The sequence below is a fragment of the Spinacia oleracea genome, chromosome 5, assembly GCF_020520425.1.
Source record: "Spinacia oleracea cultivar Varoflay chromosome 5, BTI_SOV_V1, whole genome shotgun sequence".
NCBI classification, from domain to species: domain Eukaryota; kingdom Viridiplantae; phylum Streptophyta; class Magnoliopsida; order Caryophyllales; family Amaranthaceae; genus Spinacia; species Spinacia oleracea.
In genome coordinates, this window is record NC_079491.1 from 20,867,795 (window position 1) to 20,884,262 (window position 16,468).

The 16,468-nt window shown below is 37.7% G+C and overlaps 1 protein-coding gene across 1 annotated transcript; it reads right to left on the reverse strand.

The window, feature by feature from the left end:
- Positions 1-11,641: 11,641 nt before the first annotated feature.
- Positions 11,642-13,900, reverse strand: LOC110797174 (uncharacterized). Its single transcript, XM_022002273.1, has 4 exons — positions 13,635-13,900; positions 12,508-12,690; positions 12,302-12,361; positions 11,642-12,154 (listed from the first exon to the last, which is right to left on the reverse strand). Exons 1-4 carry the CDS (start codon positions 13,842-13,844, stop codon positions 11,864-11,866), a joined length of 744 nt encoding a protein of 247 aa, XP_021857965.1. The 5' UTR covers positions 13,845-13,900; the 3' UTR covers positions 11,642-11,863.
- Positions 13,901-16,468: the final 2,568 nt, after the last annotated feature.

Consider the following 16,468-nt stretch of genomic DNA (forward strand, 5'->3'; position numbering starts at 1 on the left):
AAGTGTCGTTGGTTTAAGCTAAGTATGCGTTTATCTCAATGTTGCAAGTGAGTCAAAGAAATTTCTAAATATGATTATGGGTAAAGAAAGACACCTAGCTTTAGTCAAGGCACACTTCAACATGTGACTACCTTGACCATGGCAATGTCGCACAATACGACATTTACACGAGAAGTAGCAAATCACTACTCGAACGTACCTCGCACTAAACGAGTCTGGTTCAAACTATTCATGATCCATGTCACCATGAACGCATAGAAACGTATGCCAAGCATTATAGCACCAAGCCAATCCCGTAGCTACAATTGGGGGCTTGAGAAAAACACTCTAAAAATGCTCGAAATGACGATTTTATCGCAAATTCTCGACGCTAATGCTATACACACGTCATAGGGGCACAATCCTAAGCTTTAATCGTGTAAAACGAACCTTAGAATGGCTACAACCCCTCCCAAATTCTAAAGCACTACTTAGAATATATAAAGTCACCTCACTATCAAGGGTAACTGAAAATCGCGAGTCACCAAAACTCCGGTCAAACTACTGCGCATAACGCTCGCCCTATAAGCGCCCGTTACACAGTCTACGTCGTTCCAAAGCAAAAGCGAAAGAAAAATCAAGGATAAAAACTGTCAAATTCTGCCCAAAAATCATTTTCAACGCCCATAGCTGGGCGCCGATATCTTTAACGCCCCAGCCTAGGCGCTGATTCTCTTGGCTGCCAAATTTTGCCCAGATATAAAAATAAGAAAAAAAAACACCTATGAATCCTTGCATCGAACGAAGTAATAAGCCGTGCATACCCACGCGGAAGGTGCTACACTTGCTCGAACACCTAAACGAAGCGTGGTGAAGTACTCCAATGCAAAAAATAATAAAGATATCCCAACACCTGGAGGAATGTTCTAAGAAACGCCGTTAGGCCACACAAGCCTACGTCGCACCATAAGTTCAACCATCCCACGGTACAAGTCTAAAAAAAGAGAGTAAGGCATATTGCACTAATGCGGGCACGACCAAAGAGCATGTGTAAAAGAGGCAAAGACTACTTATCGCCCAAATTCAAAATGCAAGCCACACGACTTCTACATTAAGGATTAAAGGTAGCAAAATATTACCTACCACGAAAGGGATAGCTCGCACCTACACGAGCGGAACCCCAGGGCATCTTTCTCGAAAGAACCTACAAAAATCGTACGCCAAAAGGAAGCATCCCAACATGCATACTTGGGGGCTCCAAGCTACGAAACAACCATAGCAAAATAAAAAAAATCTCGAAGCAAATGTTTGAACAATCGAAAGGGCCCGATGTTTGAGCCCACCTCGTGAATGGGCCTGAACCCTATCAAGCTTCTAAGCAAACTATTCAAAATCAGTCATTGCTCCAAAAAAAATGATTCAAACAAACTGATTAATGGACCGCACACAACGGCCATTCTATGAACGCTCGTTCGCACATACATATCATTTTTTCTAAGTATCGAACATTTACGAACGCGTTCAAAAGAAAAAAAAGAAAATGAACGAACAAGAGGCCAACTGTGTCATCAAGAAACCTCGCCAGAAATTATTTTCAGCGCCCAGCGATGGGCGCCGAAATCTTTAACGCCCAGGCATGGGCGCCGAAAATGATCCCAGACCCAAAAAAACAGCTCTAACTTCTATAGGGCCCTGCCATATTCATTCGACTTGAAAATTGCCGATTTCTTTACTGAAAGTCGCACCTCACGGCTTTGTTAAGAGTAGCACACCACTACAAAGATCGCTCGCACTTACGAGCACAATCCCAAACACGATCAAGGACATTACAGAATGCGTATCACCAAGGAACCTCTTTGACAAGAAATGACCTTCAAGCACGAGTGCTTGGGGGCTCGAAGGAAAATATATATTATGCAAAGTTAAAACAATATTCCCAGACTACGCTGTACGAAGTCCCATGTTTGGATGTCTCAAAAAAAATAATAAAACCGGTTTACGACCTCAAGACAAAGGTGGCCGTTGATACTTATACATAGTCCCCTAATCAAGGACCCAAGTAGTGGCAAAATTGAGCCGTAAAAACTAGCTCAAAACCATGAACGATGATGACCACGAGACAATGGTCCGTCTAAGCACGTTGTCAACCCACATTCAGGTTGCAACTAAATCCGAGCATCCCTCGAAAGAAAATAAATTCTTCAAAAAACAAAAACAGGCTCGCCCACCTTCAGCGGGCGGGGTCTGCGTCACTAACCGCGCAGGTCCTTAGTCGTTGCAGCAATAACTTTTTCCGGTTTTCCGTTTTTTCCAAAAAAGAACGATGTGAGTAGTTTTCCCTTTTTCCAAAAATTAAAGGATTGGTTTTCCGTTTTTTCCAAAAAAAAGCGATGTGAGTAGCTTTCCCTTTTTTTAAAGGATTGGTTTTCCGTTTTTCCAAAAAAAGCGATGTGAGTAGCTTTCCTTTTTTTTAAAGGATTGGTTTTCCGTTTTTTCCAAAAGAGCGATGTGAGTAGCTTTCCCTTTTTTAAGGATTGGTTTTCCGTTTTTTCCAAAAAAAAAGCGATGTGAGTAGCTTTCCCTTTTTTTAAAGGATTGGTTTTCCGTTTTTCCAAAAAAAGCGATGTGAGTAGCTTTCCCTTTTTTTTAAAAGGATTGGTTTTCCGTTTTTTCCAAAAGAGCGATGTGAGTAGCTTTCCCTTTTTTAAGGAATGGTTTTCCGTTTTTCCAAAAAAGCGATGTGAGTATCTTTTCCATTTTTTTTAAAGGATTGGTTATCCGTTTTTCCAAAAAGAAAGATGTGAGTAGTTTTCCTTTTTTCCAAAAATTAAAGGATTGGTTTTCCGTTTTTTCAAAAAAGAACGATGTGCTGGATTTTCCTTCGTTTTACGTCCCATAAAAACAAGGGGGTTTTCTCGTTTAGCTAACCCTGAAAATGAGAATCGTTAAAAACATTTTTACCTCGTGATTGAGCTTGGCCAGGCCCAATTACACTTTATAGCTTTAATTTCGAAAACATTTGTAGCTACTCCCAATGACAAAGTGAGGGAGTTTCTACGCCTCTTTAGATACTTCCAATGACAAAGTGAGGGAGTTTCTATACTATCCGTTGACAAATCCCAATGACACGTGAGGGATATGTCGACACTTCAAGTGATGACCCTTAAGTCAAATGTTATCACTCGGGGGCTCGTGATACCCTCGCAAAAGCAGGTCACCATGACTTGTGTGGCGCACTCCGTCTAATACTTTGACCATCGTCTTACTCCAAGACTCAGTCAAAGTGGGGGCTAACTGTAGACACCTACTTTTGTCCCCATTCCCGAAAGGGAAGGTTCGATGATGAAAGCATAAATCTCTACTTGACAACGCATCTCCTATAAAATAACGAATCTCGATCACCCCTTTTCATTTCACCCGAAACCTGCTATTTATAGAAACCTGCTATTTATGGAAACCTGCTAAAAATAGTAACTGCCGTAATGGGTAGTTGTTAAAAGTGGCAAGTCATAAAAGATAGAAACCTGTCAGAATTACGTGTTGCACTCCAACATAAATCCTAAATGAGATAGAGACTACGAGAGAATCCTATTCCTAATATGATTCGAAAATAAGAGTCACGTATTAATTAAAAATCCTAACGAGCCTAGAGTTCGTAACGGGCCCAGACGCATTCCGTCACAAGGTTAATACGCACTAAAGACTCGATTAAGTCTCAAACACTTCGGATTCTAGGAATTCGAATCTGACAAAGAAAACAGCCCAGATCCTATTTTCAACGCCTGGCTCTGGGCACCGAAATCTTCGGCGCCCAGGCCTGGGCGCTGAAATTACCTGGGACGTGTTCTTTCCTAATTCCTCGTGGATTAGAGCTCTACAATTCTATCTTTCCACGAACTCTTTTCTATAAATATAGCCCAAGTTCGACGTAAAAAGAGAACAACACACAATTATTATTCTGAGTATTGACTCTAAACCCCTAAGCCTAAGCCTCACGCTGCGAAACTGATCACGCGTTCTGTCGCAATCGATCCAAACATCGAACAGAATGTATCCTGTCCCGTAATTTGAGATTCGTTAAATAAAAGGAGAAATAGCAAAGTCAAAGTGGTTAGTTTTCTGAGAACCGTGACGCACCTCTCAAGGGTGCGTCGTAATGTGTCCCTTTTCTATGATTTAATTACTTTCCTCGCCCTTTTTATGAACTGTTAAACTAACTAAATCTGATTGTTCTATCACGCCTAATAAATATGATATTTTTGGGAAATTGGATTATCATGCTAGGTCCTTTAATACAATCTAAATCAGATAATCGCGCTCAATCTAGTACTATATGTTGCATATTGTTAAAATCAACTCAGATTAGTTTAATAGTTAACACATGTCCCTTCAATTATTTATGCTGAGCTAGTAAGGATATCCTGCCTCTGGAGTTATCAAAGAGCGAGTACTCCTCTCGGTAGTTACAGTCCCCGAACCCTCAATCTCTACCTTGCGGGTGTATGTTGAGAGATCCCCACACCAGGGATCACAAGGGAACCTACGGCCGTCGTGGTCAAACATAATTGCACTCCCTTTATGTCACGATAACCGGGTTTTGTCAGTTTTTCTCATTGTCGTTAAAAACTAAATGGCGACTCCTATATTACTAGTCAATTGGGTGTAAACTCACAGGAAATCCAATTACACTTGATTTGACAAAAAGAAACGTCACACCCACGAGGGACAAGGTCACGCATTAGCCTCGTGCTTTTTCGACCCCCTCACAATATTACGATTACAAAATACGGAAAATGGATGTTAAAACCACTTTCTTAAATGGCGTTTTAACAGAAACTGTGTTTATGACACAACTTGAGGGTTTTGAGGCTCCAAAGAATGCTAAAAAGGTATGCAAGCTTAAGAAATCCATTTATGGATTGAAGCAAGCATCAGAGAGTTGGAATATACGTTTTGATGAAGTAGTCAGTGACTCTGGCTTCGTCAAGAAAACAGACGAATCTTGTGTATACAAGAAGGTCGGTGGGAGAAACATTTCTTTCCTAGTATTGTAGTCGATGAAATATTACTTATCGGAAATGAAATTCCTATGTTGAACTCTATAAAGATTTGGCTTGGGAAATGTTTTTCGATGAAGGATCTAGGAGAAGCACAATACATATTGGGCATCGAGATCTACAGAGATAGATCCAAGAAGATGATTGGACTTAGTCAGAGCACTTATATCAATAAGGTGCTTGACATGTTTAAGATGGCTGACTCTAAGAGAGGCTACAAACCCATGTCTCATGGAATGACTCTTAGCAAGACTCAGTGTCCAAAGACACCAGATGGGCGAAGACGAATGAGTGGGATACCATATGCATCATTCATTGGTTTAATAATGTATCTTATGATATGTACACGCCTGAATGTTACGTACGCACTCAGTGCTACGAGTAGATACCAGTTAGACACAGGGGAGGCACATTGGACTAATGACAAGAACATTCTGAAGTACCTGAAAAGGCACAAAGATGATTTCCTGGTCTATGGCGGAGATGATGAATTAGTTTTTAAAAAATATACCGGCGCAAGTTTCCAAACCAATAAAGATGATTTCAGATCACAGTCTGGGTTTATCTTCTGCCTCAACGGAGGTGCAGTAAGCTGGAAAAATTCTGAGGAAAGCACTACTGCGGATTCTACAACTGAAGCGAAGTACATTGATGTACATGAAGCAGCAAAGGGAGAAATTTGGCTAAGGAAGTTCGTTGGTGAGCTTGGTGTAGTCCCCTCCATTAAAGGACCAATAGCTCTATATTGTGACAATAATGGAGCTATTGCACACGCAAAGGAGCCTAGACACCACCAAAGAGTCAAACATGTACTTTGTAGATTTCACCTTCTACGAGAGTTCGTTGAAAGAAAAGAAGTCGATTAAGCAAGATTGGAACTGATGACAACATCTCAGATCCATTGACAAAACCCCTGCCACCAGCGAAGCACAACTCGCACAAAGCAGCTATGGGAATCAAGCATGTCAGAGAATGGCTTTGATGTCCTTAATGAATGTTTTAAAGTTTTAGAGTTTTATACTTTGTAAAAAATTTTGGTTAGCCATTCATAGAAATGATTAATTTCATTTTCACATTTAATTTTGTTGTTTATTAAATGATGAGTCCTTTCAATTTGACAATATTCAAGATAGACTGTCAGGACCAATCATGTGACTAAGAAATGTCTATCAAGTGGACTTGAATGTCAAAAGTTGAAAATGATCCCTGGTCGGAAGTTTTCTATAAAGGTGGACGTATAGAAAACACTATACGACTAGAATGCAAGATGACTAGTAGTTTTGTTTCTTGAACTATGTGGACATGGCAATGTCGCAATCATTTTCATAGATACTTACTTGATAAGATTAATATCAGACAGACCTATGAAACTTTACTATAAGAGATTAAAATCTGTCATAAGTAAATTTCATTATATTATTAGACAATAATCCTCAATACCTGAGTGATTTGAAATTACTTGTTTGAGAACTGGTTACTACTTTGCCGTTGCCAACCGTCGCACCGTAAAAGGAGACTACAACGACAACACTCGGGTAATCTCCTATCAAACAAAGTCTAACTTGAAGATTACAAATTTGGGATTTTCCTCCCATAAATCGGGATGAGATGCCGAAAGTTGTACAAGGCCACTCGGAGAGCTAGAAACTGTAAAATGCATGGTCGTGCTCTGATGAATCGTAGTTTATGATTATCTGTTTATTTGATCAGTTGAACTTTGACATCGAGAAATACCTCTAGACATAATAAGGATGACTACTCTTACCTTATGTTCATGAGCAGGTATCAAGCGACAAAGGAATTAGGAAATGCACACTTGTCCCTAAGGACAAGTGGAAGACTGAAGGAAATAATGCCCTTAGTCTAAGTCTGCATTTAATGCATTTAATGCTAAGTCTAATAAATGCAGTTCAGTATTGATTAACAAGTTAACAATTCACTGAGATCAAGTGATTTGAATGTCTAGCTAGAGGTCGCTTTAGTTCAAGTGAATAATATTAATCCACAAGTTACTCTTGACTGAACCTGTAGGGTCACACAAATAGTGCGTGAACGGATCAAGTATTTAAGTGAATATAATATTCATTAAGTACTCTATTTAGGGTCATTCGAAAATGATGGATCTTGGTTCCAAAGGGATCTAAAATCATTAAAAGGTAAAGAAAGAATATTTGCCAGAAATGAAGATATTACCGGAAACGTAAATATGGTTCATAAAAGAAATATAAATATTATCGAAGTCGAAGATATTTTCAGAAATGGAAATATGGTTCATTTCAGAAAATATTAACGGAAATAGGAATATTGTCGGAATCGGAAATATTGCGGGAAATGAAAATGTTGTCGGAATCGGAAATATTGTCAAAATCGGAAATATTGTCGGAATCGGAAATATTATCAGAAACGTGAATATTGTTCGAATTGAAAATAAATTCCGGAATCGGAAAACGAGTCGGAATCACGACGAACGATTGCTCGACAAGCATGCGAGACGCAAGGCCCAGCGCCCAGCAGGCCCAGCGCGCGAATCAACAGCGATGGGCCGACAACGTAGCATCAATGGGCCAGCGCCCAGCATTGCCTGTAGTGCGCGCCAAGGCACCATGGCCTGCAAGGCAGCGTGGGCGACAAGCCAGCCTTGCGCGCCAAAGCACAAGCCCACACGTATGCCATCAACTTAGGCGCTAAGTTACTTGGGCCATAAGTTGTTCGTTTTCCAAATCCAACGTTAACTAGAATCTTAGGATAAATCTAATACTTAATTAGTGTTTGATTATTCCTAGAATACTAAGTGGTTATGTTTAACTATAATCCTAATGAGTTTAGTTATTCGATTCCTAGTAGGATTAAACTTCTCTATTTTCCACCCTAAAAATATGTGGTTCATGATCATAATTTATAAAAATACAACATACATTGAATTCAACTGAGTTTAATATTTGCCTATCACATATTGTTTGTTCCCGAGTGCATAAAACCTTAGAGAATATCTGTAATACCTCGTATTTTTATAATATTTATAAATATATTTTATTATATTTATAAAGCATTTTACGATTTTTGGAAATTATTTCGCATTTAAATATTATTTCAGTGTATTTTAATTAATTAGAATATTTATTATTTTAATTAATTACGAAACGAATTTAATTTTCGAGTCGGAAAATTTAATGGGTCGCAAGTAATTTTAAAAGGTTTGGGTTTTAAATAAAAAGTCCAATTCGTTTTATAAAACGAGCCCAATCAAAAGGATTTAATTCAAGTCCTAAGCTAGCCCAATCATTTAATTCCCTAAGCCCAATTCTAATTTTCTAAGCCTAGCCCATTGAAAATTGGGAGCCTATAAATAGGACTCCCCTCATTAAATGATCCCCCTATTTTGTCATAAACCCTTTTTGCTTTCTTGCACCACACTCCTCTCCTATCTCGTCCGCACGCCCGCACGCCCGCACAGCCATCGTGCTCGTGCCTTCCCCTCTTATTGCGTCGTTGTTGTGTGTTGTGTGGCTGTCGCTGCTGCTCGGCCTCACGCCCCAGCGCGCGCCCTGCTCTCTCTCTCTCGCCCCTTGCTCGCGCGATGCCCTGCTCTCTCGCCCCTTCGCTCGCGCGCAATGCCCTTCTCTCTCGCGCCCCAGCACGCGCGTCCCTCTATCTTGCTTGCGCCCCAGCCCGCGTACTCGCCTGTGTGCCGCGCTGCTGTGCCGCGCCTGCTGCTGCTTCGTCCCTGCCGTGCGCACACACCGAGTGTGTGTGTGTGTGTTATTCTTGTTCGTTGTTCAATCTTTTCGCCCAATCACTCTAAGTCGTGGTTGTTCGGTGCTATAGGCCGGATTGGTATAATCTTAATTCCTTTAAATTATTTTATTTAAATTCCGTATTTTAAATTATAATATTATTGTTGTTTTGAATGATTAAAATGCTGGGAATCGGTTATGAACACCGTGCTTTGAGGATTTACGTGTTGTGATTCATTAGGCTTGTTTTAATTATTAAAGTATGAATTTTCAGATTCGTTTATTTAATAAAGAATTGATTTTTATGATGATAAATTGGTTTTATTGGGATTTTCAAGTTAGGGTTTTAACCTAGATCTAATGAGTCAATTGATTAGCAAAATTAGGTGATGATTTTAATTATGATAATCAATTATATTTTCAGATTTGAATAAAGGCTTAAAGTGTTGATTTTTATTGATTTTAAAGGCGGAAAAAGTATGTTTTCATACTAGGGATTGGTTTTGCAAATTGAGACGATTGTATTTTTGAAAAACGATTGAATTCTAAAGTTTAAATAAGGTTTAAGATTTTATAAAGTTGCTGGAAATTTAATGAACATGGAAATAATTTAAGTTTCATTATTTTGATGATAGGAGGTGATTTCTAAGTGAGTGCTCGTTATTGCAAAGTGGCCCCTACGCTTAGGTATTCAAGGTACGTACAAGTCTAGGAAGACCACACCATTTGCCAAGAGAATTGCATGATTGTATTGATGTGAATTATGTTATGTGGATTCATGTTTATTTTGGTGAACAATCATGTGAATTATGATGTTGGATTTATTGGATCATTTGTTGGACAAGCATGTTGAGATTATTACGAGTATGGATTTCATTGTCAATCATGTTGTTCAATATTTATGCATGTATGGTTTGTTTCACATGCAAGGGATGGATTATTTATTATTATGATATTGTACGGGATGTCTAGCATACTTTGAGCCAATTATTCGTACCTCGTTGTACTATTTATTTTACCACATGTGAAGGGTTAGCTCACGTAAGACACCGCACATGTAGGGTTCAGTTGGGAATATTATATGAAATGAATTAGGATTTGTCGTGCAAAGGCACAACCCTCATGTTAATGGGCATGATATGGAATCTCACTTTGGTGAGGAGGAACATGGTAGTAATTTCGGAAGTGTCTTGCTTTGTTGATCACAAGTCCTAAAGCATTAAAATAAGATTTTTTTGGTTGTTGTTTATTAATTGTATGTGTGTATGATGTTGAGTCTTGAGTTCACCTTTAATAAAATATTAATAAACGTAAAGTGCAACCAGAACAAGCTTCAAAACTCTTGGAACGTATATACCTTGAGTATGAACAATGGGGGGAGACTTGCCGGAAAGCTTGATCTCCTACTAATGATACAAGACGTTGTTTCATTTATATTATGCGCAAGAATTCCGTCGGTATGGCCCGACACTCGGTATGGCCCGATTTTATTATTTATTATTTGTTTATGGAAGATTTCTTTGGCCCGTTCGAAGCTTATTCTAATTAAATTGTGAGTCAAGAGTCGAGTCTTGTATTCATGATTTGTTTGTTAATTATTAAATGGCTTTTGCATGTTGGTTAGTACTTAGTGAGTGATGCATGTTTATAGTTTTGTTTCACTCTATTCTTGTAAGTACTCAGCTTTTGCTGACTACGTACTTTGTGTTTTTGGTCATGGCCTTTGCCTTAATGACCCTATGATAATCTATCATTTGCACTTGCATTGACGGGGAGTAGAATAATATAGCAGGTTGGTAGATCGAAATCATGTGGCTTGGGATGATTGAGAGAGTTGCATGCTTTCGTATTTTGAACTATTTATCTATACTTTAATTATGTTTGAATTCGTTGAACTTTTTATACTTTGGGTTTTGGGCCGTCATGGTTCCAATTTGTAGGAGGCCTCGATATTGATTAATTATGTTTTCAAAGTTAGTTAACATTAAATTCCGCTGCGTAATTCTGGTACTAGCCTTAACCGTTATCACGGTGGCGGTAACACTTTAGTAATTCCTTTATTTTAAGTTGGAAAATGGTTTTATAAAAGCAAGTAATTATTAGGGTGTTACAATATCCTAGTTGGTTTAACCTAAGGCGGATCTGAACGTGTTGTGGACTATCTACGGAGGGGCGACATTTGGAGCTCTTTACTTGGTCTTGTTCGGTTCGGGAGCAGTTAGGGAAAGACACGCATCACGTATTATGTTTATTAAGTTATGCTAATTGACTATGTGACAATTAATTTGGATTCCTGGTTTTATTGTTTTTCCGCATGAATTATATTGTTCATAACCTTACAATAAACCTGAAACTATAAACACACTACAAGGGGCACATTAGTATTAAAAATCGCCTCGAAGAGCGTAATTAAGACCAAAAGTGCATACGGGACGGGGGTAAAAACTCTACAAAATATGAGTATATCAATAATGTTTATGCGTCTTATCTTGCAATGAATCCGGTTCCGCATGATCGCAGTAAACATATCAAAATTGATTATCATTTTGTTAGGGAGCGTGTTGCTCATGGTGATTTAGTTGTACGTTATGTCTCTACTGAGTTACAAATCGCTGACATTTTTACAAAAGGTTTATCAGGTCAGCGTTTTGAGTTTTTAAGGTCCAATCTGCACGTGATCCCCCCTGCACAGATTGAGGGGGTATAATAGAGGATACTAAGGGTATACTCGTAATTATACTAGTGTACGATATTATTATATATATGAGTCTCAGACACCCTTATTAGGGTAAGCCGTATCATTATATTCACAGTTTCGTTCATAAGCTCCTTTAATGCTCCCAAACAGAAATAGTAGAGGAGAAAGAAGAGTAGAGACATAAGACTAATGTATTATAAGTGTAAGATCAAGGACATGTAACATTTATACAGAAACACAGACAGTTCTTGTACAATGCAAAGCTAAATTTCACTATGTTGCATACTAGCTGTACGGCTGTACCATAAGCCCTTTTAGTTGAAATAATTCAAGTTAAAAGTGTTGAAAAAAAATTACAGGAACTCCAGAAGTGTTGGTGCGAGCTTCAGGGAGATTCAAGAACTAGTAACTCGGCTACAACGACACCAAAACGCTGTTCCACCACTTCTGCCACGAGCCACTGCTATCTCCTCATCAACATAATACCATATGAAGAAGGGACCTTTGTTGTCTGGCTCCTTATTGTCTTGACTTCCCAGGCTTATTTGTAAAGGATTGAATGGTCCAATCTTTATGCGAATGCAGTAAAAAACAAACGCCAGTATTCTGTTCTTCCATAAAAATCTGCCTTCAAAACTCAAACTCCCTAGCGGACCAAGGTACACACCATTTTCAATCATCTTCGCCTGTCCAAGTCCAACAACAAAATGCATTTATGTTACATAATTAATGGAAGAACAATCTGGTGAATTCAGCAAGTAAATCTCTTATCTGACACCCTAAACCTCATCGGATCACAAGAAAGGAAGATAAGTAAAATACGCGATGCATACCTCTGCATCAAATCTTTGGACAGCAGTAAGAGGGAAATATCGCCCACCCTTGAGTTTTTTCTACATAACAATTTTCAAATTTCTGTAACTAGCTCATATTCAGCACGTAATCAGTCGTCTGTAATGCAATTAAAGTGAAAAATGTAGTCGTGTTGACAGGTTCAAGCAGTGATGTAAATATAAATAAAGTGAGCATACTGGCAAACCTCAGCAGTAAAAACAAGCATCCAGGTCCTTCCAGGTGATTTAGTTCCACCAAGTGTTTCAAGGAATTCCGAAGGATCAAGTTTCGCCTTCTCAATCAACGAAAGTGCTGATAAAACTTCGTTTTTGTCCACCTTCCTTGTTTTTGCCGCATTCTTTAACACTTTAATACTATCCGCTACTCCCTAAATCGAATATCCACACATTGTCAGACGTCTTAAACAACCATCGTGTACCAAGTATCCAGGACAGTGGTGATTCATGCAAATGACCAGAGTATGTGCTTATAAACTACGGTAAAGCTCTGTTTGTTTTGACGATAAACATTTTTCCAGGGAAATGATTTTTTTCATTTTCCTTGTTTGTTTTGTTAACTGTGAAAACAATTTTCACAGAGCAACTTTTCCAAGTGGAAAACAACTTTCCTTTTGAAAGGAAAGAATACCAAATTTTCGTCTATATTCCATTCCACTTCTTGGCTCTCCATATCTCCCTCTTTCTCCATATAAATTTTTCTCGTAATGAAACAAACAAACGAAAACTATTTTCCCATGACGTTTTCCCTAAAAATTGAAAATCTCTTTCCTTTGAAACAAAAGGTGCCTATGTTAAATAACTCCAATATAGGAGGGAATGAGGAGGAACTCTTGACTAAAATCCAGCAGTGGATCATAAATTAAATCCAATAGTAGATGTTTTTGTTCTAAAAGCGGCATTAGACATACCATTGCTCGTCATAAGACTGCAAAATTCCATAATTTGTCACATTACAAATCCCAGCACAATTAGCGCCTAAAATCAGCCATTCATCCTTCAACAGAAATTGTTTAGCGCCTAAAATCAGCCATTCATCCTTCAACAGCACAATTATGATCACTACAAATCCCAACTAGAACCAAAGAATCCCAGAAATTGTAGTAGCTCTAAATCCGGAATCCATAATTAGTTTTCACATTACTAGGTTTAAATTACACTATGAACGCACACAATCAATTTAATATATCAAATTCTAATCCACTAAATTAACATAAAATGATTACTCTACTATAATCATTCCAAATGTTAGGTTGGTTGTAACTGTGCATAATTCAACTCAAAAATACAAATTAGAGATGAAGGAAAGGCTCACTTGGTTAGGCTGAACAAGACGAGTGGCAGAAGTATCATTGGCAATATCTTCAAAGGATGCTCTGAGTTTGGTGGATGAGAAAGAAGATTTTAGCGACGGAAGGCGACACGAACTCCATTGATGAGGTTGAAGAAGAGTGATACAAGGAGCAGACGCAGCGAAGATGGATGGCGTTGATAGTAAGTGTAAACACATGATTTGCTGCGCCATTCCCTAGTTTTGTTTTGTTGCCTCTTATCTCTTTCTTCATTATTGTCCTCTCAAATGGGAATGTCCATCCAATTTCCAAAACTTATGACGTACTCCCTCCGTTTCAAAATGTTTGTTACGTATTTCTTTAATAGTGTTTCAAAATGTTTGTTACATAAACAATTTTTCTATTTATAAACTTGTTACTATTATTATTTTCTGAGCCAACTTTTATTTTTAATTGGTCCAACTTTTCAACTCAATAAATGTCATTCACAATTTGACAAGTTAGTAATCTGTGTGATTTTTAATTATTGGTTCATTTTGAAAATAAAATAAATCTTATTGGTTGTTTCAATGATTAGTGGATTGAGGTATATTTTTTTTTAATAAAAGATGAAAGCAAATTTGCACTATATTCAAAGAGAGTAATAAATGTCAGAATTTGGAAAGATGAAATCAGATTTATGATTGAATCTAGAACATTTTTTTTAAAAAAAAAATCTTAATTTACGTTAATAAACGTGCCAAATTCCAAACGTAACAAACATTTTGAAACGGAGGGAGTATTTTATTGTCAAATTCTTACAGAGAAAAAAAAAGTGTGTAATTAAAATCAGTAATAATAAATGGCCAATTTGCTAAAAGGGACCTTTTATAGTCGAGTTTTTGCAAAAATGGACCTTTTAAAAAAAAATATTTGTGAAAACACAAAGTAAAAATTAGTTGCGAAAGACAAAAAAAATAAAATTTCTAGACATTGACTCGTCGATCCCGGAGTTGACTCTCACGTGTTGCTCACGTGATCCTTCTTTTCACTAAATGCAGCCCTTTCCCTCCAATTATTGCTGCTCTTGCAATTTCACCAATTCTTTCAAAATTCTACTCAATTTACCTTGTAATTCCCCAAAATTACATAGGATTCAGGTAGGAATTTCAGCAATTGAGTGTCTGGTCTTGGATCATAATTTCTTCTATTTCGGCCATTGATTTTTTAAAATTAGGGTTCTTGGAGAAATTTTAGGGTTCCGAATCCCAAATTTTGAGATCTAGTACTTGAATTCGCTCAATGTCCCCCCCCCCCTCCCCCAAGATAAAGGGGTTTGCTTCTTATTGTGAGTTTTGGTTGTAATTGTTGGATAAAAGCAGCAACTATGGCGAATTTACCAGAATCAACCACCAAATCAGAGAAATTAGTAGCCACCCCACCAAGATTTCCTCCAACGTTAATAGTGCAGCAGCAGTTGATGGATGCGGCGAGTGCATCATCGTCTTCTCCTTCACCACAACTAAGTACACCGTCTGGGCCGCCCGTGTTCACTTCGCCTCTCAGACCCGCCGCCGTGCCGTTCCGAACATCCCCTGCTTCTCCGCAACTGGTTGTCGTGGCTTTCCCACCACCAATTTCAACAACCCACCTTCTTCTTCTTCATCTACTTTGCCCCCCCCCCCCTCTTCTCATCTCCCAGTTATTCTTCTCAAAATGCTCCATTTGATCTTTCTTTTGAATCCATTGCCCCCTTGTTCACTTTTCTGCTCAAACGGGTTGCATTTAGTGAAAAGAAGGATCACGTGAGCAACACGTAAGAGTCAACGCCGGAATCGACGAGTCAATGCCGAAAATTTTTACTTTTATGTCTTCCGCAAATAATTTTTACGTTCAGGTGTGTTTTCACAAAAAAGAAAATTAAAAGGCCCCTTTTCGCAAAAATTGGACTATAAAATGTCCCTTTTAGCAAATTTGCCATAATAAATTCAATTAGTTGTAATTAGTAATGAGTATCTATACTATATATTAAAAGGCGTTTATAAGAAAGTATACGTGACACGTAGCGCTCTTCTTATGGTCGTTCGTTCCATGTGACACTCTGCTTATGGTCCTTCATAATTCAAACATGGTTTGCGTAAGGTTTGAACCCATGACCTTGAGTTTAAAGGATAAAGCTTTTACCACTAAGTTGTTTCATGTTTCATGTTTCATGTTATCATTGCAAATAAAGTAACACAAATTCTTATTTACATGAGGTGTAAGATAAATATTGTATACCGAAGTTAAAGTTAATGTAAAATGCTTAAAATTTACCCTTATATATGTAAAAGTTATAGATTTTTAAATTTTATTTTAATAAAATGTTTCTTCAAAATCGCTAATAATGTATAAATTTAATTATTGAACCCTTTAAAATGTTTATATATCAATTTTTTTTTCATAATATAAAAGTTAGATAAAACATGGTTAAAGTTAGAGAAAATTGGGTAAAAGTTACATTGGTGTACAATAAATTTATTGTACACCTCGTTCATGCAAGACCTTTTGATAAAGTAATATATAAGTAAATGTGAATGTTATTAATGTAGTAACTCAGGACATTGCCCGGACCTAAATACTAGTTATCTGATTAAAATTGGTTAAATTCGTGTAACAAGTACATTATTTTATTTCATTGATTCGGATAAGGCAAACAAAAGAGAGAGCATCTAAATAGTAAGAAAGACTACCTTATCGGTTTTGCACCCATACAGAGCACTTAGGTTAAGTTTAAGCCCTTTGAGAGAATGGGAAATAAAGATGTCCCCGTCAAAAGTTCATGGAGGAATTTGGTTTAATAACATATTTCACTTACCACAAATAATGAGAAAGCAGA

Bases quoted from the DNA above. Each gene is read 5' to 3' on its own strand.
- LOC110797174 (XM_022002273.1), bottom strand. From the start codon at position 13,844: ATGGCGCAGCAAATCATGTGTTTACACTTACTATCAACGCCATCCATC. The intron at 12,691-13,634 runs GTGAGCCTTTCC...TATTCGATTTAG, and splicing joins GTCTTGTTCAGCCTAACCAA to GGAGTAGCGGATAGTATTAA. The intron at 12,155-12,301 runs GTATGCATCGCG...GGACTTGGACAG, and splicing joins TCCAAAGATTTGATGCAGAG to GCGAAGATGATTGAAAATGG.